The sequence below is a fragment of the Canis aureus genome, chromosome X, assembly GCF_053574225.1.
Source record: "Canis aureus isolate CA01 chromosome X, VMU_Caureus_v.1.0, whole genome shotgun sequence".
Lineage (NCBI taxonomy): Eukaryota > Metazoa > Chordata > Mammalia > Carnivora > Canidae > Canis > Canis aureus.
The window spans coordinates 79,356,477-79,382,989 of NC_135649.1; the positions used below are offsets into that span (position 1 = coordinate 79,356,477).

A 26,513-nucleotide genomic window follows, 5' to 3' on the forward strand; every position below is an offset into this window, starting at 1 on the left:
GAAAGTTCTGAGTATACAAAGGTTAAACAATGGCCATTGATTTGGGCAATGGTAAAGTCATGATGAACTTAGGCTGGCATCAAAAGGGTTCATTCAGATATCAGTCCCATTATTCAAATGGTAAATATTCAGGCAGCATGCATCCTCAGCACACTCTCAGATGCTGGCCACACTCTCGTGTTCCACACATGCCTTCAGAATTTAAACCATTCATTCAAATTGTGCCCCAACAGGCACACATTTGGATGCTCCCCATCATCTGGAGTCCTTTATATTTGCCAATGCCACCTCAGAGTCAGCTGAAGCCAGTGCAGTTCTGTCTTTACAGGGGTAATGGCAGGCACCCACAAGGGTTAAATGGGTTATTTTGTGATTTTTATCTCCCAAGGGTGAAACCACCTTTGTTTTTCTCTTATCTCCTGGTAGGGCAAATACCCCCCCGGGGATTGTGAGGTAATGCTGGATGTTGCTTGTTACAATGTCCCTGACATACCCCTTTTCTCACTTCTCGCCCACATACACCCAAAGTAATGATTATCTGTTGTGTGCAAAAGTTGATTTTGCTCAGTTCCTTGTTTTCTTTTCTTCTTCTCCTTTTTTAAAAAGATATTACTTATTTATTTGACACAGAGAGACAGCAAGAAAGCGGAGCAGAGAGCCCGATTGTTGGGGGGCTCAATCCCAGGACTCTGAGATCATGATCTGAGCCGAAGGCAGACACTTAACTGACTGAGCCACCCAGGTGCCCCTCAGTTCCCTGTTTTCTAATGATCTTGAGACAGAGGTGTGTACAATAGAGAGGATGCTCAATGGCACAAAGCCCCGAGCAAAAGAGAAGGGCTGGGACCCAGAGCCCAGTGGGAAGAGCAAGCCCCAAATAGGACCTCTTTTCTCTGAGACCCAATGAAAGGATAGTGTGAGTAGAGACAAGAGAGGAAGTGTTCACTTAATGGCCTCCATTTGCTCTAAACACAAGTGTTCTTAACCCAGGGTCCATAGCCCCTTCAGAGACTGTAGGGAGAATTCAAGCAGCCCATGGACTTGGATAGGGGGAAATTGCATCTTTATTTTCACTATCACCAACACAAGTGTAGTATGTCCTTCCAGAGGATGTGAGTAACAAAGTACAGTAGTATTAGCAGTACCTGTGGCTTTGTTACCAGTAGAAATCAGATTTTCGTAGCATATCAGGATTGTTACAGATCTCTCAAAATAACGTCACTATTTTGAAATCATGGTAGTCACGAGACCTGTTGATAGAGCTTGGGATTTAATATATAAAGAAGCACATATATTACTACATTGCAGATGTGTTTCTTTTTATGTTGGTAATTATATTTCTTTTGCAATCCTATTTTTATATCCTATTTAATGCAGTATTATTTTGGGAAGGGATTCCTTAGGTTTCACCAGACTGCCAGAGGTTTTTACAGCATAAAAAAGGCTAAGAGGCACTGCTCAGAAGAGTAAGAATAGCTAACATTTACGTAGCTCTTGCTAGAGGCTAGGTACTGCTCTTAGTACCTTTTTTTCTTATATAGTCATTCACTCATTTATTCCTAATAACTACAAGATAGGTGCTTTGATTATACCCATTTTATTGAAGAGAAGACTGAGGTACAACAGTTAAGTAACTTGCCCAAGGTCATTCAGCTAGTAAATGATGGAGCTGAAATTCAAACCCAGGCCTTCTGGCTTCAGAGTCTGTGCTGAACAGTCAAGAAGTTGAATTAGTAGATGTCAAGGGACAAATGGGTGGAGGGTGCCAGCAAGAGTGGTTAAAGAGAGAAGGGGAATGAGAGAGGGTCTACACTGGCTAGAAGAAAAGTAGGAAGAGGCTGCTAGGTTGAAATAAAATGGAAAGACCCATGGAATAACAGGGTTCAAGAAGAAAAGAAATGGTGAGATGAAGAAGAGCCAAAATGACTGGGACAACATGTTCAGAGTGTGATAGTGATGTGTAGATGCCAGGGAAGTGGGGGAGTCATTCTAGGGCATGGCAAGATTAATAATGTTGCCTAGACAGAAGTGGTTAAAATCAAGAGGAGGTGAAGGTCTCTGGAGTTAAGCAGAGGAAGGAATCATGAAGCTGGGCCCCCAAATTCTCCCAAGATTGACTGATTGACTTATTTATTCATTCATTCATTGGTATTGATTGTCTAGTACATGCCAGGCAGTGCTCTGGGGATTGGGTAGCCAAGAGGTGAAACAGTAGGACAAGACCCTGCCACCATGGGGCTTACCTTCTAGTAGGGAGAGAACTACAACACACACACACACACACACACACACACAAAACTGGGTTAGACAGGGGATCCCTGGGTGGCGCAGTGGTTTGGCGCTTGCCTTTGGCCCAGGGCACGATCCTGGAGATCTGGGATCGAATCCCACGTTGGGCTCCCGGTGCATGGAGCCTGCTTCTCCCTCTGCCTCTCTCTCTCTCTGTCTCTCTCTCTCTCTGTGACTATCATAAATAAATTTAAAAAAATTAAAAAAAAATTTAACAACAACAACAAAACAAGGTTAGACAAGGCTCAAGCCTTTAGGCATAATTCCATGACCCCCAAAGTTCTGAAAAGCATAAGGTTGTTTTCTCATACTTTGGAACCCAAACTCATTAGGTGACAAAACCTGACCTGAGGTAATGTGAGGCTATCTATAGTCTTGATTCACACTTCATGTTAACGTTCATACTTTTCATTCTAGAAATATTAATGTTTCATTATAAGTTATGCTCTAGACCTTTCTCGGTAGTTACATAGTATACAGTATATGCAGTATACAGAGTTATGTAATATACAGTAAGTCTTCCTTTCTAAAATTGAAAAAAATTTGAATTCCAAAATGCATCTAGCCCCAAGGTTAGAAAAAAGATGACCTGTAAGTGCTATGCAGAGAATTCAAATATGCAACGTGGTGGCTCACAAATTGGCACCTGTACATGGAGAACATGGAGAGACCAGAGTCAGATTACTCCAGATCGGCAGGTGGCAGATTTAATAAACCAGGGAATTTACATACAAGACTTGTCTTGGACAGCTGGAAGAGGAGTAGATCTCTGCAGCCACCGACTGGAATCTTAAAAATTTATGTAGAGGCTTTAGCTGGTTTCAAGCATGTGTTCATTCCAGATGGTCTCAACAACATCTTACTCTCTCAAGGCTGTGTCCCTGAAATGGCTCCAGCCGTGGGAAGACTGGGCAGAGCCTACATTCCAAAGACAGGGGAAAGGGTGAAGAGATACCCATTGCCTCGCTCCAGCTCTCAGGTCAACCAGTGGTCACGTCCTCGATAAACTCCTCCAACATAATGGGATAGCAAGTAGGTGTCTACAGCTTAAGTGGTCAGAGAGAGGAGGTGACATTTAAGCTTAGTTCTAAATGATCAAAAGAAGAAAAAGGCAGTCATGCAAACATCAGGGAGCGAGAATTCCAAGCAGAGGGAGCAGCTAACACAAAGATGAACACAAAGAGGCCACTGTGGCTGGAGCATATTGGGTTCAGTGAAGAGTGGTATAAATTGCTGGGGGGACTTCATGTCATCAGAAAGATTATAAATCTTGTGCTAAATCATTTGAGGAATATGGTATAGCAACCATGAGTGTGGTGGTTGTCAACAACTTGGCTGGGAGGGAAGTCTTCTGGGTGGGAAAGCATGTTGGGAGATACTTCAGACAGAGGAAACATAAAGACTAATGGGGCTGAAAATATAGATTAAGATCTATGGCCTGAAGATATTGGTTTGGGGAAGAGTATAAAAGGAAGTCAGATTAGGTAGATTAGGTGGGCTCAAGATTCTTTTTTTTAAATTTTTTATTTATTTATGATAGTCATATCAGAGAGAGAGAGAGAGAGAGAGAGAGAGAGAGAGAGACAGGCAGAGACAGAAGCAGGCTCCATGCCCCGGGAGCCCGACATGGGATTCGATCCCGGGTCTCCAGGATCGCGCCCCAGGCCAAAGGCAGGCGCTAAACCGCTGCGCCACCCAGGGATCCCAAGATTCTTTTTTTTTTTTTTTAAGATTTTATTTATCTACTCATGAGAGACAGAGAGGCAGAGACATAGGCCTCAGAGGGAGAAGCAGGCTTGCTGCAGGAAGCCCAATGCAGAACTCTATCCCAGAACTCCGATCCCACAACTCCGGGATCACACCCTGAGCCGAACGCGGTTGCTCAATCACTAAACCACCCAGGCATCCCTCAAGATTCTAATTGGGATGGTGGTTGAAAGATGTTCCAGGATGACCAAAGACCTGAAACTAAAGTGACAGTGTCTGGTTGAGGTCCAGTCAGCAACGTGTGATTAATGTGGGCTTTGGGATGTAAAATAGGTTTGACACGGGACAGTAGCAAAGGCTGAACTGATGAACAATGTTTTTGTTTCTCTGTTTATGCCTCTCTGGGCTTATGCGTCTCAACAGCTCTGTCTCAGAATGTCTGTCTCCCAGCTTCTCTGTCTCTTAGTGGTTCCCCATATCCATATCTGTGATCCTGTCTGGCATCTGTTTCTCTGATCTCTTCCTTAACATATTTCTCTTCAGTGGCTCTCAGAATCTCCATCTTTGGCTATCCGTGTCTGTCTCAGAATTTAGTTCTCTGCCCCTTCCTTTGTCTGTGTCTGTACTGTAATTACCTTTTTCCCCCAACTGAAGTGTGTCCTTCTGTAAAGCACGAACCTTTTAGTATTCCTCTTGGTATCGTCCCCAGGGACCCGCACAGAGCCTGGCATATAGGAGTCTCTCATATGTTTATGCTTGAATGAAGGCTTTTTCTGAGAGGTAAGGAAAACTCCCAATCTCCTGTCCGCCTACTTCCCGCAGAGCTGGCCGCCTGCCCAGAAACTAGGCTGACAGTCGGGCGGAGAGGGTGGTTGCCATTGTGCGGCTGCTACGGAGTTCTTACCCCAGGTGAAAGAACTCTGGAGGCACCTCGCCGAAGCCTCGCCCTCTGGGCTGCGGCGGCGAGCAGCCGACGCCACGCCCCGGAGTCTGGCGCAGCGGCCCGCCCCCTCGCCCGCCCCGCCACACGCCTCTGCGTCGGCCAATCTGCGCCTGCCCCACCGCCCTGCCCGCGGAGAGTTCGGAGCAAAATGGCTGCGGCCTGTCGGGGCGTGAAGGTAGTTGGGACTTCGCATCTACTGGCTGGTCCGCTGCGCCTGCTGGGACCACGCGGCCGTGGCTCTAGGGGGTAGAGATCGGTGCTGGGAGAAAGGGTCACACTTGTCTAGGCCTGCTAGTGCGGCGGTTGGGCTCGGGAGGTGAAGGTCAACTCTCCTACGCATATGTGTGTGGGGTGACTGGATGGGCTGTCTGGGGATGAGACACCCAGAGGTCCTATTCTGAAGGAGAGGAAACACACCTGGGTCACCCCGGGGAGCCTCCGTTGCAGAAGCCTGGAGAACAAACAGGCAGATGAAAGGGTGGGGTTGGTCTGCATCGAGTACCGTTGACCGTTCCTTTCTTCACAGGGCCTGGTTGCTCTAGTAACCGGAGGAGCTTCTGGTTTAGGTCTGGCCACGGCAGAGCGACTGGTGGGGCAAGGGGCCACTGCTGTGCTTCTGGACCTGCCCAACTCTGATGGCGAGGTACAAGCCAAGAAGTTGGGGAAGAACTGCACCTTTGCCCCAGCTGATGTAAGTGTGAGCATGAGGTCACTGAAACTGGCCTGGGAACCCGTGGGGTCCCCTTCGGTAAGGGTCTGTGTGGACAGTGGACCCATCTCCTTGTCCCTTTTTTGCCTGAGCCATCTGTCAAGCACTGTGGGAGCACCTGCAATAAGGAATGTACAAAGCCTGGAGCCACAGCAGTGGGGATGGGAATTGGATATATCAGAATCTCGCGGAGGGGGTATGTATAGTTTGAAAATGCATATTGTGCCCTATAATTTTGTATTTACAAAGTTGAAAATTTTTTTATGAGGCTACGGAAAGCAAGCTTGGTGAAATCATCTTGGAAAGTCGAGGTACAAAAAAAACCAGTTCATCATCATAATAATTCTTGAAACTGCTCTGGTCTACAGAAATCTCCAGGGGTATGTGAATTTATCGAAACAGGATATAGATTTGAAAAATGTGACACTGCTCTACAGTATCTCACATTTTCACTTTTGCCCCACTCTCATGTTTTCTTTTGGCCTCCTCCTTGCTTACAGAATTCTGTTGTTACTCAAAGACTGGACTTGCTCTCCCCTTGCCCAGGTTTAGTGGTGAGTGTGTGTGCTGGGAGATGAATACCTTCTCCACTTCTCCCTTTGAAGGTGACCTCAGAGAAGGACGTGCAAGCAGCCCTGACTCTAGCAAAAGAAAAGTTCGGCCGTGTGGATGTGGCAGTCAACTGTGCAGGTATTGCAGTGGCCATCAAGACATACAACTTAAAGAAGAATCAGGCCCATACCTTGGAGGACTTCCAGCGAGTTCTCAATGTAAGGCCTCTGAGGGCTGTAAGAGGTATTTGGCTGTGGGTGCCCCCAAAGATTTTAGGGGACAAATGGTCCTACACCATGTCTCTACTGGTCTTTCAGGTGAATCTCTTAGGCACCTTCAATGTGATCCGCCTGGTAGCTGGTGCGATGGGCCAGAATGAACCAGACCAGGGAGGCCAACGTGGGGTCATCATCAACACTGCCAGCGTGGCTGCCTTTGAGGGCCAGGTGTGTGGGTAGGGGTTATGGCTTGTGCCTCTTTGGTGACTTGTTAGGGCCCTTCCATGTATGACCTCTACTCCTTCCCCAGGTTGGACAAGCTGCATACTCTGCTTCCAAAGGGGGCATAGTGGGCATGACCCTGCCCATTGCTCGGGATCTGGCTCCTGTGGGCATCCGAGTGATGACCATTGCTCCAGGTAGACATATTCCCTCCCTGCCACACCTGGTATAGGGTAGGTAGGATTCATGGGCAGTTGAGAGGACGGAAAGTATCTCCCGGCTAAGCAGCAATAGCCTTCCATTTCTGGGCATCGGGAAGTACCCGATGGTAGAGCTAAAGTGAGAAGGGACCAGGGAAATAAGAAAGGAAGGATGAGCCTCTGACTCCGACTGTCTTGCCTAGGCCTATTTGGCACCCCGCTGCTGACCAGCCTCCCAGAAAAAGTGCGCAACTTCTTGGCCAGCCAAGTGCCCTTCCCCAACCGACTGGGTGATCCCGCTGAGTATGCTCATCTGGTACAAGCCATCATCGAGAATCCATTCATCAACGGAGAGGTCATCCGGCTGGATGGGGCCATCCGCATGCAGCCTTGAAGGCAAGGGGCAGAGAAAACATGTGCCCTTCTTTTCTTGCTTCCCTTGGAGTACTGTACTACAGCTTGGGAGGAAGTCCAGTAGCCATCTTGTAACTGCTCAACACTCTGTGCCTAATAAAGTCTCTCTTTCTCACAGGGAGTGGGTAACGCTGTGTGCTGGGGAAACTGGCATGGGGAAGTCAGGTGAATGGGTGAAGACTAACAGGGTCAGATGCAGGCCTAGGGGTTGGGTGGGAAAGGCAGCACCTCATACCTTTTGTGTCCCATTACAACACATGGCCTTGATGTTAGTAATAACTTTATTATCTAGGGCCAAAGGCAGGGATAGTGGGGGAATGGATTTGGGAAGGGAGTCTGCAGCCTCTTCCTCTCTGACTCCCAGCTTTCATGAGCTCAGTGAGGGAGAAGAGAATGATGGTCATTTGGAGCTCAGCGGCTGCTGGTGTTGAACTGCAGGTGATATTGGGTTGTAGGCTGATTGGTGTAGATTATGGAATTCAGATAATTCTGCCTGTGAAAGAAGTTCAGAGGCCTCTGATGCTGATGAACTTTTCCTCTCCCTCTGGCCCTTCCCATCCCTCCCTTGGCATTCATCCATGTCCCCCACCCCTAGAACTTACTGGGCTTTTTGCTCCATAGCCAGCTGCTGATTGAAAGACCCCAGACCCCTTCGAAATTCAGCACAAAGTTCCCTCTCCTGCTCTTCTAACTCCATTGCTGCCTGGGCTGAGTGCAAGGCCTGGTTTTCCCATTTGACATCCAGTGCTTGTTCGGCCTGGCGCTGTGCCTCCTTTTCGTGGCGTTGCACCTCCTGGACTTTCCTGATGGCAGTTCTCTGCTCTGGAGTCATGCCCTTCCAACAATAGGGCAAGACCCGGTGGGGAGCCACTGGGTGCTGAGCAACCTGAGGGTTCTCAGTCAGTAGGTCACTCGTGATCTGGTTCTGGATCTCCATGAAATTGGCCTCCTGTTCACGCTGATGCTCACGGCGCTGCCGTTCAGCCAGTTCAGCTGCCTGGTGGGGCCCCTGAATATGAGCATTTGGGTGCCCAACTTCAGGGAACTCTCAGTCACAGGGGAGGGGAAGACATGGCCCTACTCTCCTCCGTCTTTGGGAGAGAGGGAACAGATCTTGCCTGGCCTTTGAATGACCTAACATGGGGGAAGCGGAATGGACAGGGAACTTCCTGCCCTCTGGAAACCCTTAGACTGAGTGGCTGGGGAAGGGAAGGTGATGTTCTGTTCTCCGGTCATCCTGAATCTGGATGTGGGGAAGAGCATCTTCTGCCCTCAGAGGGTCCTTAGGTGAAAGGAGATACCCTCAGGTAGATGAAGGGGCTGGTGCTGATTCAAGAAAGGTTGTGTGGGCAAAGACATGGCTAAGTTCCCCAGGGCTTTGTTCAAGGGGTTGGGGAGAGCCCGGTATACTGAGTGGCTCAGGCCATACCTGGGCTTTGTTGGCATTGGCCATGGCAGACATCATGGCCACACGGCAGGACTCCTCTAGCTTGGCCAACTGGGTGGCCCGCATGTCCATGGCTAGGCGCAGCTGGTCATTGAGCATATCTACACAGAAAAATATGGCCAGGCACTATAGTGGCCTGCTCCATTCCTGGTTCACTCATTCAGCCATTTGTTCAACAAGCTTGGTAGATGTGTGGATGTGTATGTTTGGGAGGAGAATGTTCTAATTGTAGGATGTGGAAGGAGTTACTTTTGGGGGCTTAGGGATAGCCACAGTAGCAGCAACAAGGATTTCTCAAGTGCCTAAATGAAAGATGCAGGGAGATGGATCAAACATAGATCATACCACAATGTAGGAAGGGCAATGAAAGAGGTGTATACAGGGCATTAATGAGAGCTTTGTGAGGAAGGTGAGAGGAAGACCTCCAGGAGGAGGTGATCCTTGAAATGTGTGTTGTGTATAGAAAGAAAGAGCAAAGGGCATTCCAGGGCATGTTTTAGTCCAGCCACACCAGTCTCCTTGCAGTTTCTAGATCATGCCAGATACTCCTGCATCAGGGATTTGCAACAGATGTTATTCTTGGCTCATGTTTTCTCTTGCTTCCCCTAGGCCTTGCTCAAATATTGCCACTTCAGTGAGGCCTTCCCTGTGTCTCCTACCTAAAATTGCAACCTTCCTGTCCCCAATATTTATCCCCCTTCCCTGATTTTTCTCCCTACAATTTGTCACCATCCCATATACTCAACATTTCAGTTATTTTGTCTATTGCCTGTCTCTCTCCTCAATAGAAAGTAACATTGTTGAGGGCAGGGATTTTGTCAGTTTTATTTACTACCATGCCCAGCACCCAGATCAGAGCCTGGCACATAGTAGGTGCTCAATAAATATTTGTCAAATGGATGAAGGAAATCAAGACACCGTATGGTCTGTGTCTGAAACTATAATTAATCTGCTCTTGCTGGAGCATAAAATGCAAGTGGCTAGGGAACTTTGCAGGGGTGAGATAAAGGGCCAGAAACTTGCCCTGTAGGTGGTGGAAAAATGGAAATATTTTAAGTAAGGGGGCAACACAGATTTATATTTTAGAAAGCTCCTTCTGGGGGCCAATATAGAAAACAATCAGGCTGGTGGGAGACAATGGAGGTAGCGAAGCCATCTTGGAGGGCTTAAAGCAGGCCAAATATATAGAACGTTACATCAGCAGTACTGATGAGAGAGTAAAGACGTGGGGAGATTTGGATGCTTCATAGGGTCCTGGCTTGGATACGTGGATGCCATGGTGTGGCCACCACAGGAAGTAGAAGATACAGAATGAAGTACATGGATGAATTCTGTTTAGGAAGCTGAGTTGAAGGTAGTCAGCAGGCATCTGGCTATCTGGTTTTGTGGGTAGAGAGTCCTCAGCACAGAGGTGGTGGGTGATGTGGCAGCTGAAACCAGGACAAGGGCCAGGGGCACCTGCAGTAAGTATGCAGGGTAGGGAAAGCAGTGTGACATAGACCGAGTCTCAAGAAAGGAGTAAGGGAAAAGGAGCCCACAAAGGGCAGATACACAGAAGGAATGGCCACAGAGCCAGAGAGCTAATAGCAGGATGTACTATGACAGAAGCCAAGGAAGAGAGAGGATTAAGAAGGATGTGATCAGAGTCAAGGGTGGCAAGAATGGTCCAGTCAAGGAGGAAAGACTTAACTAGAGTCTCTGGTACTTGATAATACAAAGGCATTGGTGATTTTAGTAAGAGTAGTGTCAGTGAAGTTGGGTGGGGAGAAAGGAGATCTCAGGGGGTTGTGGTGTAATGGAAAGGAAGAAAACACAGCAAGTGGAAGCAGATTTTTCAAAAAGTATGGCTGTAAAGGAAAACAGCTCACAGTATCCAGAGAAATCACAGGGTGCAAGGATGCTTTTTTTTTTTTTTAAATATGGGTTAGACATAAGCATGTTTACAGCAGGCACAGAAGGGACCAGTGGAAGAGGAAACATTGAAAACACAGGGCAGGGGATACTGTAAAGAGCACAGCCTGGGGGCAGGTGGAGGGAGGGACACGGATAATGGGGTCCAGAACATAGGCTTAAGGCTTAGCTTTGAAGAGGTCCAAGGAACAGATTTCAGAGGCTGGAGGGTGGCAGAGGTTAGGGAGGATGGATAGGGGTGTGTGGTTTCATTTCATTCCTCACTGCAACCCAGAGAGGAAAGGATCAGCACCATTTTTTAGGTGGAGACACTAAGAGGTCCAGAGGTGAAATAAAATGCCCAAGGTCACACAGTCAGCAAATAGTTGGTTGGGATTTGAATCCAGGTCTCTTGAGGAAATAGCCCATGCTGTTTTCATTATACAACATGTACCCTCCCTTGGTATCCTGCTGTTCCTGCTGCCTAGCTCTGCCTTCTCATACATCAGCTTGCTGCCATAGGGCAGCTGGCCCCATGGCGCCTCTGCAACTAGTATGACAAAAGTCCCCAGATACTTTTAATTTCAAAATCCAATAGACAGGTTTCTGTTCCTACCTAAACTTCTCCAGAGCATTTGACATTATCGATGACTCCCATTCTGAGACTCTCCCTTAATCTCTGACCCTACTTTCTCATGGAGATTGAGAGAAGGCAAGTATGGTGTAGTGGCCAAGAATGTGGGCTCTGGAGCCAGTCTGCCTGAGTTTACTTTCCGCCTCCATCACCCACTAACTGTATGACTGGGCAAGTTACTTAACATCTCTGTTAAAGTTTGTTTCCTCCACTAACAATGGGGATAATAGTAGTGCTTGCCTCACGGAGTGGCGGGGAGGACTGCATGAGTTACTATATGGTAGCAAGCTCAGCAAAGTGTCTGATACACAGTAAGTGCCCAGTAAAGGTTAGCTATTAGTATTTTATGCATCTTTTATCCTACCTCCCTGATCCCTTTATTATGCACTCCTTTTTCCTCTATCACTCCTTCACTCAAGATACATTTCCTGAGCACCCACTACATACGAGGCAGAGTATGTAAGTCACCAGAGTTGTTGTGGTTAATAAGATAGCTCTGACCTTTGTCCTCACAGAGTGCACTATTTTCCCAGGCTCCATCCAGGCTTAGTATTCTGCTCCTGTGCAAACCCTTCCCCGCCTGTGGGCCTCCAGATCTCTCCCTCCAGCCCAGACTGGCTATATGCCACCTTGGGATCATATAGCTACATGGCTGCCTGTTGGCCACTTCCTCTTGGCTGCAATAGTCTTCTATCTTATTTCTTTGCCTCTGGTCTTCCCCTGTAATCCAATTTCCACAATTGCTTGCGAAGTTTTATGTATAAAACACAAATCAGGGATCCCTGGGTGGCGCAGCGGTTTAGCGCCTGCCTTTGGCCCAGGGCGCGATCCTGGAGACCCGGGATCGAATCCCACGTCGGGCTCCCGGTGCATGGAGCCTGCTTCTCCCTCTCCCTGTGTCTCTGCCTCTCTCTCTCTCTGTGTGTGACTATCATAAATAAATAAAAATCAAAAAAATCTTTAAAAAAAAAACCCCACAAATCATGTCACCCCGATACATAAAACCCTCCTGTGGCTCCTCCCTCCCCCAGTTAAAGCCAAAATCTGCACTATGGCCTAGAAGGCCCACTGGATCTAGCCCCTTCACCTCTCTGACCTCATTTCCTATCACTCTTCCCCTCACTTGGTCTACTTCAGCTACTCTGGCCGTACTGCCTTCCTCAAACATTCCAGACACCCTCTCTCCTGCCTCCAGGTCTTTGTACTAGTTACTTTCTCTACTTGTGACAGTTCTTCCCTCAGTTGTTTGCATTGCTCAATCCTTTATCTTCAGATCTGTATTCAAAGATGACCTCAGTGAGGTTTTCCTTATTTAAAATGGCAACTGTGCACCACTCTAAGTCCCCAAGTCCCCCCTTTTGTGCTTTATTTTTCTCCCTAGCAACCATCTTAATTACCTTATACAGTTGACCCTTGAACAATGCAGGGCTTAGGCACACCAATGTCCCCCGTGCCCCCTTGCACCCCGCCCTGCCTCCTACAGAGTCAAAAATCCACATGTAGCTTGAATCCCCCAAAACTTAACAACTCAGCCTCCTGCTGTTGTTGATCTTATCAGTAATGTAAAGTTGATGAACACATATTTTGTATATTAAATGTATTATATATTGTAGCCCTAAAATAAAGCTAGGGAAAAGTAAACGTTTTTTTTTTTTTTTAAAGTAAACGTTATTAAGAAAATCTTAAGGGAGGGGTGGTGGGTAGCTCAGTTGGCTAAGCATCTGACTCTTGGTTTTGGCTCAGGTCATGATCTCAGGGTCCTGAGATGGAGCCCCACTTCGGGCTCTGAGCTCAGTGCAGAGTCTGCCTGTCCCTCTCTCTGCTCCTCCCCCTGCACTCTCTCTCTCTCTGGAAAAAATAAATAAAATATTTTTTTAAAAAGAGAAAACCATAAGGGAGAGAAAATATGTTTACAGTATTGTATTTAAAAAATTCCACATATAAGTGGACCTATGCAGTTCAAACCTGTGTTCAAGGGTCCACTGTATAGTTTACTATTTTATCTTGTTTATTTTCTGTTTGTCCCCATTAGAATGTGAACTCCATGACAGCAAGGATTTTTCTATTTTGTTCACTGTGCCAGGCACAAAATAGGTGGCTTAATATATGCCAAATATTGAAATAGTCTTGTCACTCTGCTTAAAACCCTTAAATGGTTACTCACTGTCTACATAATAAAGTCACAATTCCTTAGTTTGGCGTAGAAAATTCTTGCACATTTTCTCTTCCTCTAAGCCCTCAACCCTAGGCTGCACTAACATGAAACTGTTCACGCATCCTACACTCTTGGACTATTCACAACCCCAGTTCTCTACCTCTTCCTGCCCCTTTTCTTGTTCCCTTACCCTGCCTTGGAAAAATTGTACCCAACTTTCCAAAACTGATTCCTGATAGCTGACTTGTGCTACCTCCCCATCCTGCCTCCCTTTCCTTGTGAGAATTGACCACTCCCATGTTGATGTTCCCTCCATGTCCTATATACACTTACATCACAATACCTACCACTGTTAAAGCATAAATATTTGCTGATGAATAACTTGTGCATGTTATCTTTTCCTCTTCAACTAAACTGATTTTTGGGGTGCCTGGGTGGCTCAGTCCGTTAAGTGTCTGCCTTCAGCTTAGGTCATGATTTAGGGTCCTGGGATTGAGCCCTGTGTTGGGCTCCCTGCTTAGAGGGGAGTCTGCTTCTCCTTTTCCCTTTGCCACTTCCCCTGCTTGTGCTCTCTCTCTCTCAAATAATTAAAAAAATAAACTGTTTTTCTAGAAGGGGCATGGTTTCATGGGATCATGGAGGGCAGGGTGCTTGTCTTGTTTACTTTGGTCTCCAGTTGTTCATTTGACAATGATTTATTGAGCTCCTGACACCGTGGCAGGCTCTGTATGAGGCCACTGGGAGACAGGCGTAGAAAATTTATCTTTAGTGAGCTGACATTTTGGAGAAAAGACAGACATTCCACAAATACTTTCAGAATTAGTGACATCCACGACAAGTGGTAAACTGAATAGGATGCTCTAACAGGGATGATTTGAAAGGTGAGCAGTACAAATAGGTAAGAGGTGATCCTTGCCCTTAAAGGGCTTACTCTAATAAAAAAGGAGGATGTGGTCATAGGCAGTGTCATAGTAATAGTAGCTACTGGTTACTGAGCACTGATGCTTGTGCTTTTCATACAGTATCTCATGTCATTCTTCTATGAGCTTTTTTTTTTTCTATGAGCTTTTTGTGGCATGGATTATTATCCCCATTTTAAGGATGAGGAAGCTGAAGCACTAAGAAAATTCAATTGCCCAAACCAGGTGGTAAGTGGCAGAACCGATAGGTCTGTCTTCACTATGTTGCCTCCATATAATGGAATTTGAGGCTGAGTGGGTACTGATGGCTACACTGTCAGTTACTGAAGGAAATCAGGGAGTTTGGGGTCTGCTCAGTCTAACCTTTTGGCATCAGCTTTATGGGTCACTGGACCTCCCCACACAGTTCTGACCTTGTGGGTGCTGTACCTGGCTCAGAACAACTCCCCACTAGGCCCTAGGTCTCAGTCTGGAGTGCACGGCTACTAACCTGAACACTTCTCATCAACCTTGACTTGTCGTTGCTCCTGCAGTTGCCTCTCCAGGCTGTATTTGAACTGCTCCTGCTGCATTTTCAGGCATGCAGCCCTGTCCAGGTCCTCTCCAGCAAAGCACTGCAGGCTGGCTGGGCCATAGTAGGGGTCACTGTCACCGAAACGGCCTGGAAACTCCATGCAGAAACGGCCAGGATCCCAGAAGTCCAATTCTTGTCTGTTCTTGAGCTGCTGCTTTTGCTCCCGAAATTCCTGGACTTTCCTGGCCAGCCGACGTGTTCGTTCTGCCTGTTCCTTCTCTAGCATCTGGGCTACCAGATCATACTGCATCTGATAGGTACCTGGGGGTGGTGGGCAGGGACATGGAGAAAGCCCCACAGAAGAGACAGAGCCCACTCTGCATGGCCTCTGCTCCAAAGGTCCATCTGGTTTGTCCCACCACACCCCAGGCCTCAGGCCCTACTCCAAGGCAGAACTGCCCTACCTCAGCCCACTCAGGCCCTTACACTATCCTTCTTAGCTTGCCCTGGGCCTTGGGCTTTTACCATAAGCTGCTTCCTTGCTCTGCTCTGTTGCCTCTCGAAGCTTTCGCTCTTCCACCTGGCTGTTGAGGGCTTTGACATCCACCTGATCCCAAAGAAATGAGGTAAATCAGGGTAGGGGACCAACAGTGGGTCTTGAATGCTCTAACACAAACTTCTCAGAATATACTTGCTTCAGAATTCTCCTATAGGTCCCCATTATACCTCCTGGAATATGTTCTACTATCTGAATATGGTTTGTAAGCCCCTCATTGGTCTAGTCTCTGTCTCTTTCTCTAGCTTTATCTCAGTACCTTCTTCTCTGACCCACCTTCAGGAGCTCTGTGCTTACAGTTCCCTGTACTTCTTAGGTTGTTTTGAATAAATAGCCTTTGCTCCAGCTGCTCCCTCCACTTGGAACTTTCTTCCTCTTTTTCCTAAACTCCTATTTATCCTTCAAGACTGGCTCAGGCTTCACCTTCCTGATTCCTTAGGCAGGTGCTACTCCCATAGAATCTAGGACCCACTATCCACATTATGTTGATGTTTGCCTCTGACAATGATCTCCCCCACCAGACTGTGAGCCTATTAAGGGCAGAGACTGGGCCTTAGCTTTGTGCCCTACTGCTCAATCAAGTTCTTGGCACAGAACAGATCCTGAGGAAATGCTTGCCAGCTGGATCTCAATCACACCACACATCTCTCAGCCAAATACTTACTTGTGTCAGGCACTATGCTCTGGTTTCCACAGCCACCACCATATGTTAATATTCACTTTTACACTTCCTTTATTTAGCTTCATTTTACTGAGGAGGAGCCTAGAGCTCAGAGAAGACAGGTGACTCATTCAAAGCCACATATCTAGTAAACAGCAGACCTCGCCCTTGAGGTAGGAGGTCTTTTCCAGGATACCATGCTGCAGCCCCCTGATCTCTAGCCACCTACCCAGCAACCTATTTTTTCTAAAACTATCAATGTTTTCTGTTTATTTTGATTGTGATTCCTTTGAAACATTTCAAGATAGTGTAAAAGGGAATACAGTTTAGTGAAGAGTAAGTCCTTCCCATCTCTGTGTCTCAGCCTGGTTAACAGTTTCTTATGTAGCCTTCCAGACAGCACTTAGGCATACACAATACCAAATATTCTTTAGACATCTTTTGGCTCCGTGTTGCCTGTCTCTCGAGAACCAGGTCACTCAGCCCAGAGCTGACTGGAGGAGTAGGCTGTCACTGACTTCTCTTCCCCTGCACCCCTAGCCCTCTTCCTTCCCTCACCTGGTACTGGATGCCCTCTCTCCATCTCCTTCCTTTCCAGCTGGAGGGGCCACTCAAATCAATGAGGGCTGTAACAGACACTGCTACATTCCTCTATGGGTGCAGGAGTGAGGTGACCCCTGGTCCCAAGAAAGTCCCTGTTGAAAAAAAAAAAAAAAAAAAAGAAAGTCCCTGTTGCCTACTTACCCCCATGACTCGGGTCCGCACATTGAAGAATCGGCTCTGTCGATCTTTTTCTCGATTTCTTCTAGCCTCAATGGCCGCCACCTCCTTTGGATCTGGTGACACGTCTACCTTATACATCTGGAGTAAGAGTGGAGTGGAATGGCCAATCAGTGCTGACCACCATTCTTTTTTTTTTTTTTTACCTTAAAGATTTTTTTTTATTTATTTATGATAGTCACACAGAGAGAGAGAGGCAGAGACATAGGCAGAGGGAGAAGCAGGCTCCATGCACCGGGAGCCCGATGTGGGATTCGATCCCGGGTCTCCAGGATCGCGCCCTGGGCCAAAGGCAGGTGCCAAACCGCTGCGCCACCCAGGGATCCCTTTTTTTTTTTTTTTTTTTTTTTTTTTTTTTTTTTTATGATAGAGAGAGAGAGGGGCAGAGACACAGGCAGAGGGAGAAGCAGGCTCCATGCACCGGGAGCCCGACGTGGGATTCGATCCCGGGTCTCCAGGATCAGACCCTGGGCCAAAGGCAGACGCCAAACCGCTGCGCCACCCAGGGATCCCTTTTTTTTTTTTTTTTTTTGAAGGTTTTTTTTTTTTTAATTTGTTTTGTTTTTTTTGTTTTGTTTTGTTTTTTTATTTTTTATTTTTTTATTGGTGTTCAATTTACTAACATACAGAATAACACCCAGTGCCCGTCACCCATTCACTCCCACCCCCCGCCCTCCTCCCCTTCTACCACCCCTAGTTCGTTTCCCAGAGTTAGCAGTCTTTACGTTCTGTCTCCCTTTCTGATATTTCCCACACATTTCTTCCCCCTTCCCTTCTTTTCCCTTTCACTATTATTTATATTCCCCAAATGAATGAGAACATGTTTTGTTTTGTTTTTAGAGAAAGAGGCATGGGTATGGGCAGAGAGAGAGAGAATCTTAAGCAGGCTCCATGTCCAACATGGAGCCCAATGTGGGGCTCTATCTCATGACCCTGGGATCATGACCCTGAGATCACGACCTGAGCTGAAATCAAGAATCAGGTACTTAACTGACTGAGCCAGCCAGGCACCTTGAAGAATAGGAATCATGCCTTATTTTTTTTTTTTAATTTATGATAGTCACACAGAGAGAGAATGAGAGAGAGAGGCAGAGACACACATAGGCAGAGGGAGAAGCAGGCTCCATGCACCGGGAGCCTGACGTGGGATTCAATCCCGGGTCTCCAGGATCACGCCCTGGGCCAAAGGCAGGCGCTAAACCGCTGCGCCACCCAGGGATCCCTGACCACCATTCTTGACTACATCCCCACCTCTATTCCTTTCTCCCTACAGCAACTCACCAGTTGTTGATTCCTACTGATTTTACTTCCTGATGTATTTCATATCTGTGTCCTACATCTTTGCTGTCACTGCCCTAATTCAGGTCTCACAATCAGGTGCCAGACAATGTTCTCAGGAGCCTCAGTGGCCTCTCTTGCTCTAGTGTCACCCTGTCTATTCCTTTCTCTGCACTAGCTATCAGAGTGATCTTTCTGAAAGCTAATCTGACCATGGCACACCTCAGCTTAAAACCTTTAAAAGCGGGATGCCTGGGTGGCTTAGCGGTTGCATGCCTGCCTTCGGCCCAAGGCATGATCCTGGAGTCTCGGGATCGAGTCCTGCATCGGGCTCCCTGCATGGAACCTGCTTGGGACGCCTGAGCGGCTCAGTGGTTGAGTGTCTGCCTTTGGCTCAGGGTGTGATCCCAGGGTCCTGGGATCAAATCCCGTATCAGGCTCCCTGCATGGAACCTGCTTCTCCTCCCTCTGCCTGTGTCTCTGCCTCTTTCTCTGTGTCTCTCATGAATAAATAAATAGAATCTCTTTTTAAAAAAACCCAACAACCTTTAAAAGCAACGAGGCACCTGGATGGCTCAGTCAGTGGAGCATGGGACTCAATTTCAGGGTTATAAGTTCAGGCTCCATGTTCGGTGTAGAGATCGCTTAAAAATAAAAAATCTTTTTAAAGAAACCTTTAAGAGCATCTTTAGGGGCACCTGAGTGGCTCAGTCAGTTAAGTGTCTGCCTTTGGCTCAGGTCATGATCTTGGGGTCCTGAGATCTGGCCAGCATTGGGCCCCCTGCTCAGCAGGGAGTCTGCTTCTTCCTCTTTCTCTGCCCCACACCCCTGGTTATGCTCTCTCATAAATAAATAAATAAATAAATAAATAAATAAATAAATAAAATCTTTAAAAAAAAAGAGCAAATGGGGGACGCCTGGGTGACTCAGTGGTTACGCATCTGCCTTCAGCTCAGGTTGTGATCCTGGAGTCCTGGGATCAAGTCCCACATCAGGCTCCCTGCACGGAGCCTGCTTCTCCCTCTGCCTATGTCTCTGCCTCTCTCTCAATGGGTCTCTCATGAATAAATAAAATCTTTTTTTAAAAAGTGTAAATGGCTTTAAAGCAGATGGCTCCCCAGTATTTATAAAGTCTAACCCCCTTTGCCAGATTTATAAGTCTTCATGATTTGACCCTTGCTCACCTTTCCAAGTCTCAAAAACTTATTTACAACTCTTCCCCCATTCACATTACACTCGATTTGGTTTTCCCCGTTTCAGTAAATGGCACCACTATTTCCTATTTGTTACTTATTCTTTAGTCAAGTAAAAGGCTAGAAGGCTTAAATTTGCCTGTGTTCTTTCATATTTTGGGAAGCCCAGTTTTGGCATGTGAGCCAGCCAAAGTCACAGCCAAAAACATTTTTGCAAACATAAATGTGATCGTGTCTCTCACCTGCTTAGAATCCTCCATTGGCTTCCCACTGCACTTAGAATCAGATCCAAACTCCTTACCATGGGTTTGAAGTTCCGGCTCCCGCACAGCTTTCTAATTCATCCTACATCAGTCTCCCTCACTTGCGGTCATACAGGCACACTGGCCTCCTATCAAGTCCTTCAACACAACAACTGTTCCTACCTCAGGGTCTTTGTATATGGTGTTTCTTTGTTTAGAATACCATTCCTGAACTTCTCCTATAGCTAGTTCTGATCCTTTTATAATTCTTATTTTTTAAAAGATTTTATTTATTTGAGACAGAGGGAGACAGAGTGAGCGCATGAGTGGGGTGGCAGGTGTGCAGAGAGGGAGAAGCAGACCCTCCACTGAGAAGGGAAGGGCTCCATCACAGGACCCTGGGATCATGACCTGAGCTAAAGGCAGATGCTTAACTGACTGAGCTACCCAGATACCCATGATCCTTTATTTTTAAAAAATTGTTACTGAATAATTTGATATATACAGAATATATATAACCTATATGCAAGTTAAGAAACATGATAAAAGAGACCCATGAACCAACTCCCCACCTTAAGAAATAGAACTCAATCAATATTCTTAAAGTATCTTATGTCTCTTTTCCCTCATCCTTACCCTAAGAGATAACCATCATGCAAATGTTAGCATTTGCTTACTAATAGGCATTAACATACTGTGTATGTATATGATTCCCTGGACAATATTTTGAAACATTCTCTTGTTTTGGAACTTGATAATGTATCATATAGTGTGCATTTTTTTCTTCATCTTACTTTTTTAACTCATGTTCATTCTATCATTTAACAAATTGTTGTGGATTTCCTACTGTCAGACACTCCTATAAGGAGCTGGGAGACATCAAAGAACAAAACCGAATCTGAGAATCTGAGTCTTCTGTGGAGGTTACTTTTTAGTGGGGGCAGGGAGACAATAAACAGTATGCTGAAGAGTTTGTAAGAAGATGATATGTGCTATGGGGGAAAAGATAGAGCAGGATAAAGGGAACTGGAGTGCCAAGGACATGGGGCGTATTGCCATTTTATTTTTTTAAAAGATTTTATTTATTTATTAATGGGAGACAGAGAGAGGGGAGAGAGAGAGAGAGAGAGAGAGAGAGAGAATTTATTTATTAAAAAATAATTTTAATTATTTATTAAAAAATAATCATTTTATTATTTTTTAAATGATATTTATTTATTTTCAAAGTAAGCTCTATGCCCAACATGGGGCCTGAACTCATGACCCTGAGATTCAGAGCCACATGCTCTACTGACTGAGCCAGTCTGGTGCCCCTTCACTTTATCATTATTTTATGGAAATTTTATGGTTACAGTGGATACATAAAAAGGAATATGGTTAACACACATGTAGACACAGGCAGAGGGAGAAGCAGGCTCCATGCAGGGAGCCTGATGTGGGACTCTGTCCCAGGTCTCCAGGATCAGGCCCTGGGCTGAATGTGGCGCTAAACCGCTGAGCCACCTGGGCTGCCCCGTATTGCCATTTTAAATGTGGAAGCCAGGGAAGGCATAGTTGAAAAGGTAATATTTGAGCAAATACTTGGAAGGTGAGGGAGTCACCTATGCGGGTATCTAGGATGAGAGCACTCCAGGCAGAGGGGACAAACACAGAGGTCTTATGGTGGACACAAAAAGGCACATACTCAGGGGAACAACAGGGAGGCAAGTGAGTGCAGGAGAGGTAGGTAGGAAATGATATTAGAGAGATAACAGGAGGGCACAGAGCATGTAGAACTGTGTAGAACATTGTTAAAGGCTGTGGCTTTTACTCTGAATGGGCAGCCACTGGAGGGTTTTGAGCAGTGGGAATGATGTGCTCTGCCTTTGGTTTTTAAAGAATTATGTCTGGCTGCTGTGTAGATAGACTGAGGGGACCAGAGGCAAGGCTAGAAGCAGGGAGACTAGACAGGAGGTGACTGCAGTTGTCCAGGCAAGAGGTGATGCTGAATCATGTCAAGTCTGTAGCAGCAGAGAGTGAGAAGTGGTCAGATTCTGGATATATGTCAAAGGCAGAGCCAATAGGACTTCCTGTTAGATTAGATGTGCAGTATAAAAGCAGTATTAAGAATGATTTCAAAGATTTGAGCTGGGGTAACCCGAGGGATGGAGTTGCTATCAACTGAGTAGTCTGTGTAGCAAGAACAGTATGGGATGGAGGCAGGGGGAGGATCAAGAGATCAGTTTTGGAAATGTTGAGTTTGAGAGGTCTGTTAGATATCCACTGATAGCACACAGACGGTATGGTGAATTTTATTATTGTTCAAAAAGATCTGCTGCTCCTCCCTGCAGAAGGCTTATTCATCCATATCTCATTGCCCTCAAGGTTAGCCACGTGGTTGGTTTTGCCCTCTGCAATGGGAAAATTGACACATGCTAGTCCCAAACAGAACTAAGAGCCATTATGTGATTGCCCTCCACTTTTTCCTCTTCGCTCTCTGCTAAGCGAAGTCTTAGCAGAAGACATTGAGTCTGGCAATGTCCCGTGTAAGGGCTTCTCCTTCAGCGTTGATTCTGGAATGATGACGTAGAGCAGAGATGTAGCCAACCCACATCAGACAAGCATGGGTGAGAAATCCTTGTTTTTCTAAGCTGCAGAGATTTGGGGGTTGTTTGTAACCTCAGCACAATTCAGCTTATCCTGACTGATACAAAGGAATTTTTGAAAAAGATTCTCTTTATTTATTCATGAGAGACACACACACACAGAGACAGAGACAAAGGCAGAGGGAGAAGCAGGCTCCCTGCAAGGAGCCTGATGTGTTGAGCCACCAGGTGTCCCTGATACAAAGGAATTTAAAGCTTTGAGGCTGTGAGAGATCTCTGAGTCAGTGTAGATGGGTAAGAATGCCCCAGGGGAGATGGGGAAAGGAGGAGTCAGCACTGGAGGCAAAGGTTGAGCGTCTGGTGAGGCGGGAGGAAAACCATAATTGTGGTGTCTGAGAAGCTTTTGGGAGAGAGTGAGCAACTGATGATATGTCAAGAGGAGGGCTGAGAACTGACAGGTTTAGTAATGTGAGGGTTGCTGATGACCTTAACATTTTTGGTGGGGTTTTGGGGATAAAAACCTGACTGAAGTAAGCTCAAGAGAGACTAGGACTCCGCAACACAAACAACCCAGTTTATAATTATTGTTAATTGCAAAAGAGGGAGGAGGAACCTGTAGATTAAAGAAATATATATACAGGTGGGAAAGTTTCCCTAGCATATACCTAGGAGTGCAAGTGCTGGTCATAAGTCAAAGGCAGGGATCCCTGGGTGGCGCAGCGGTTTAGCGCCTGCCTTTGGCCCAGGGCGCGATCCTGGAGACCCGGGATCGAATCCCACGTCGGGCTCCCGGTGCATGGAGCCTGCTTGTCCCTCTGCCTATGTCTCTGCCTCTCTCTCTCTCTCTCTCTGTGTAACTATCATAAATAAATAAATTTAATTAAAAAAATAAGTCAAAGGCATATTTAACTTTACAAGATAACACTAAGTTGTTTTCCAAGGAGATTATACCAATTTACACTTCACTCAGGTATATAAAAACTCCAGCTACTTTATATCCTCAGCAATACTTGGTATGGCAGACTTTAAAATTTTTTCCAGTTTGTATTATAATTAACAATTATAATTAACCATCTTTATTGACATTATCATTATTGCTAGTGAGGTTGCACATCTTTTCACATGTGTTTTGGCCATTTTTGATTACTCTTCTGTGAAGTGCTCATTCATACCTTTTATTCATGTTTTTAAAAAATCAAGTTGCTTGTCCTTTTCTTATTAATTTTAGTTCTTTATTACTGACACACTAATCATTTCTTAGTTTAAATGTGGCAGACACCTCCAATTTGTGACTTTTCATTTTATTATTTTTAAAATGATATTTATTTATTTTCAAAGTAAGCTCTATGCCCAACATGGGGCCTGAACTCATGACCCTGAGATCCAGAGCCACATGCTCTACTGACTGAGCCAGTCTGGTGCCCCTTCACTTTATCATTATTTTATGGAAATTTTATGGTTACAGTGGATACATAAAAAGGAATATGGTTAACACACATGTAAGTTATGAAGCACAACAACAAAATGAACACCTGTAAACTCTCAGCAGAAGCCAGAAAATAAATTATCAAGCTTCTAGAGTTAGAAGCTTTCTGTGTGCACCCACCCATTTTTTCACTTTATGTTGTAACTTGGATGAATTTAAATGTAGTCAAATTCAGCAATCTTTTCCTTTAAGCTTAGAAGTTTTCATTATTTAAGAAATTCCCTGAGGTCATATTCTGCTAAATATTCTAAAATGTCTAGAATTTTGCCTTTCTCATTTAAGTTTTTTTTTCTTTTTTCTTTTTTTAAGTTTTTAATCCATTTGGAATTGCACTTTATATACAGTGTGAGAGGTAGGGATCCAATTTGATTTTTTTCCAAGTTTCATCTTTTTATTTATTTATTTTTAAATATTTTATGTATTTATTCATAGAAATGCAGAGACAGAGAGAGAGAGAGAGAGAGAGAGAGGCAGAGACACAGGCAGGGGGAGAAGCAGGCTCCACGCAGAGAGCCTGACGTGGGACTCGATCCAGGGTCTCCAGATCACGCCCCGGGCTGCAGGCGGCGCTAAACCGCTGCACCACCTGGGCTGCCCCAAGTTTCATCTTTTTAAATGGAACACTAGTTCTTGTCAGTTATATGAGATTGCTGCCCTTTGATAATTTTGTCCCCTTAGCCTGATTGTGACTGTTTCTCCCAGTTGAATTCATTTATGGTTCCTCTACTAGATTCCATCAATCAAGCTTTCTTGCTTTCCTGGACTTGTCCTAAGACTTTTATACTCTTCCCAGCCTCCATACGTCATTTTAAAAATGGTTTCAGGAATAGCCATGGCAACCACCAGACCCTTTCCATGTCCAAGTCTAGGCACCAACCCCAACCTACTCACTCATTCCCATTTGTCACCACAATGTAAGGTCACTGAAGGGGAAGATTTTGCAGATATTTTAAGCTTCTTGGATTGCTAAGACCATGACCTTGTAATGAGCAGGTATAAGGTGATAGGAGGATGAAAGTATGAAGGAGAAGGATAGAAAATACGGGGACGAGAGAAGGGAAAGGGACAGAGGTGGCAGAGCATGGTGGGGGGAGGCAAAAAAAGGAAAGGGGAAGGAGAGCAACAGAACAGTAGACAGAGATGGAGGACGGAGAGCAAGAGAAGGGGAAGGAGGAAAGCAAGGAGGGGGGTTAGATGGAGAAGAGGAAATGGGATGGGGATGAAGCATGGAGGAGACAGATAAAATGGGGAGATAAGGGTGGAGAGCACTGGCTTAGGGACTGTGACTCCCAGGGGTTCACACGAAATACCTTTCTTAGCAACGAGTGTCAATTTTGAAGCTCCCAGCTCAAGCAGCCAACAAGTGGCTCAGGTCCAAGACTGTTCTTGGGCTACAGCAGCAGTCCCTGAGCTCTGCTTGAAGGAAAATGAGGGAGATGGATAAAGACAGTATCTCTGGCCGTAGCTTTCCTTACCCCATAGCGTTCCCCAGCCCGTAACCCAGATGCTCCAGAGTACCCTCATCTCCCTTCACATTCCATCCCCCTTCCCACCCCAACCCATCCCTACTCCCATTCCACTGCACTTCCAACCCTACTTCAACCTCTGCACGGTCTGAGCTCACCCAACACCGCGTCCTCCCGCTGGCCCCTCTGTCCTGGGGGTCCTTCCAATTCCCGACCCTGTTCTTGTTTGATCCTTCAGGCCGGCCAGGCTAAAGCCACAGCTAAGCTCCCACCTTCCTCTTGCCCTGGAGGGCATAACTCTGCTGTCACTTCTGTCTCAGCAAGGGTGGGCTCCAGTCCTGTCTGCTTCCTCGGATCTGAAAAGCTGCTGAGTCCGCCGTCACTGCCTCCTCTAAGGTTCGGTAGGCAGAGTCAGCCTTTTGCGTTGCCACGCAACAAGAAAGGGGGGGGCGGGACCCAACTCTTGTTTCAAGCTCGCGCCCTGGCAACGGATCAACAAAACTTCCACGCCCCGCCCCTGGTTCCGCTCTCGCCGGAAGCCGGAAATCCCGTTAGGCCTGCACTTATTCTCGCGAGGTTTGTCCTACGCCCGGCCTGCACTGCGGTGTTTCCCGCGCGGGCTATCCCAGTTCCCGGGTGTACGGCGCGGCCTTTTGTACAGCCGCCGGCGCCGCCGCCGTCATGGGTTTCCTGAAACTGATTGAGATCGAGAACTTTAAGTCGTACAAGGGTCGGCAGATTATCGGACCGTTTCAGAGGTTCACCGCCATCATTGGACCCAATGGCTCTGGTGAGAAATAAACGGGGCTGCGGCCCTGCGCACGTCCCGGCCTGGACCCCCTAATCCGGCAGCAGAGTAGTACAACCCAACCCGTGCGACCTGAAATGTCGCGAACCCTTACAGGTTTTTTTTCCCTCCTGAGCGGGTGCGGGTCGAACCCGCTTTCCCCGCTCGTGTGCTCTGACTCCAACCTCTTCCCCAAGTGTCACTTGCCTGCTCTCTGCGCGGCCCCCGCCCGGGAGCGAGTGGTACGGGCCGATCTGTACGTTACCCCGCCCACTGCCCCCTCCCGCCAAAAGTGGCGCGTCCGGAGTTGTCCGCCAGCTGCGGGCCGCGCAGTTACCCGCGGACTTGCTGCATCCGGCCACTTCCTCTGCCTTGTTTGAACTCTCCGGAAAGCGCGGGACCGCTGGTAGCCCTCCCAAAGCCTCCGGTCCCCAGCAGTACACTTCTCTTTCTGCCCAGCGCCCCCTCCCGCCTCACTTTGGTATGCTCCAATTCCTCCTTTTTTTTCACTCTCCTCCCAAGGCGGCACTTTTGAATTTCTGACTCAGCCCTCCTGTCTCCCGCGGGAGTGCTTGGGACGTCCATCCTCCACCCCCATCTCAGAGATGGGAATGCTTCGAAATCCCCCCCTTTGCTATCACTGAAACCCTTTAAAGAACTCATTT

At 46.6% G+C, this 26,513-nt stretch overlaps 3 protein-coding genes across 12 annotated transcripts in view; 2 read left to right on the forward strand and 1 right to left on the reverse strand.

Annotated features, from left to right (window-relative positions):
* The first annotated feature begins 4,959 nt into the window (after positions 1-4,959).
* Positions 4,960-7,371, forward strand: HSD17B10 (hydroxysteroid 17-beta dehydrogenase 10). The gene is made up of 6 exons (XM_077890247.1): positions 4,960-5,114; positions 5,466-5,630; positions 6,254-6,418; positions 6,518-6,646; positions 6,729-6,837; positions 7,044-7,371. The coding sequence occupies exons 1-6, from the start codon at positions 5,088-5,090 to the stop codon at positions 7,232-7,234; spliced, it is 786 nt and encodes a 261-aa protein (XP_077746373.1). The 5' UTR covers positions 4,960-5,087; the 3' UTR covers positions 7,235-7,371.
* Positions 7,372-7,517: 146 nt separating this feature from the next.
* On the reverse strand, positions 7,518-26,092 carry RIBC1 (RIB43A domain with coiled-coils 1). Of its 5 annotated transcripts, none has more exons than XM_077890244.1 (8): positions 26,056-26,092; positions 24,906-25,008; positions 16,776-16,892; positions 15,340-15,421; positions 14,791-15,135; positions 8,684-8,802; positions 7,857-8,263; positions 7,518-7,747 (listed from the first exon to the last, which is right to left on the reverse strand). In XM_077890244.1, exons 3-8 carry the CDS (start codon positions 16,890-16,892, stop codon positions 7,666-7,668), a joined length of 1,152 nt encoding a protein of 383 aa, XP_077746370.1. In that variant the 5' UTR covers positions 24,906-25,008; positions 26,056-26,092; the 3' UTR covers positions 7,518-7,665. The 5 variants fall into 5 exon arrangements, with proteins under 5 accessions (XP_077746370.1, XP_077746368.1, XP_077746369.1 ...); XM_077890242.1 differs by lacking the exon at positions 26,056-26,092 and adding an exon at positions 25,334-25,643; XM_077890243.1 differs by lacking the exon at positions 26,056-26,092 and adding an exon at positions 25,220-25,643.
* Positions 25,641-26,513, forward strand: part of SMC1A (structural maintenance of chromosomes 1A) — a 48,929-nt gene continuing 48,056 nt past the window's right edge. For 5 of the 6 annotated variants that reach the window (XR_013375222.1, XR_013375221.1, XM_077890241.1 and 2 more), the window contains exon 1: positions 25,641-25,851. Coding sequence is in view for 4 of the 6 variants with exons in the window: in XM_077890241.1 (XP_077746367.1) it covers positions 25,743-25,851 (109 nt within the window). In the remaining 2 variants the exon portion in view is untranslated. The remainder of the gene's footprint in view (positions 25,852-26,513) is intronic. The other variant, XM_077890238.1, reaches the window with a different exon arrangement.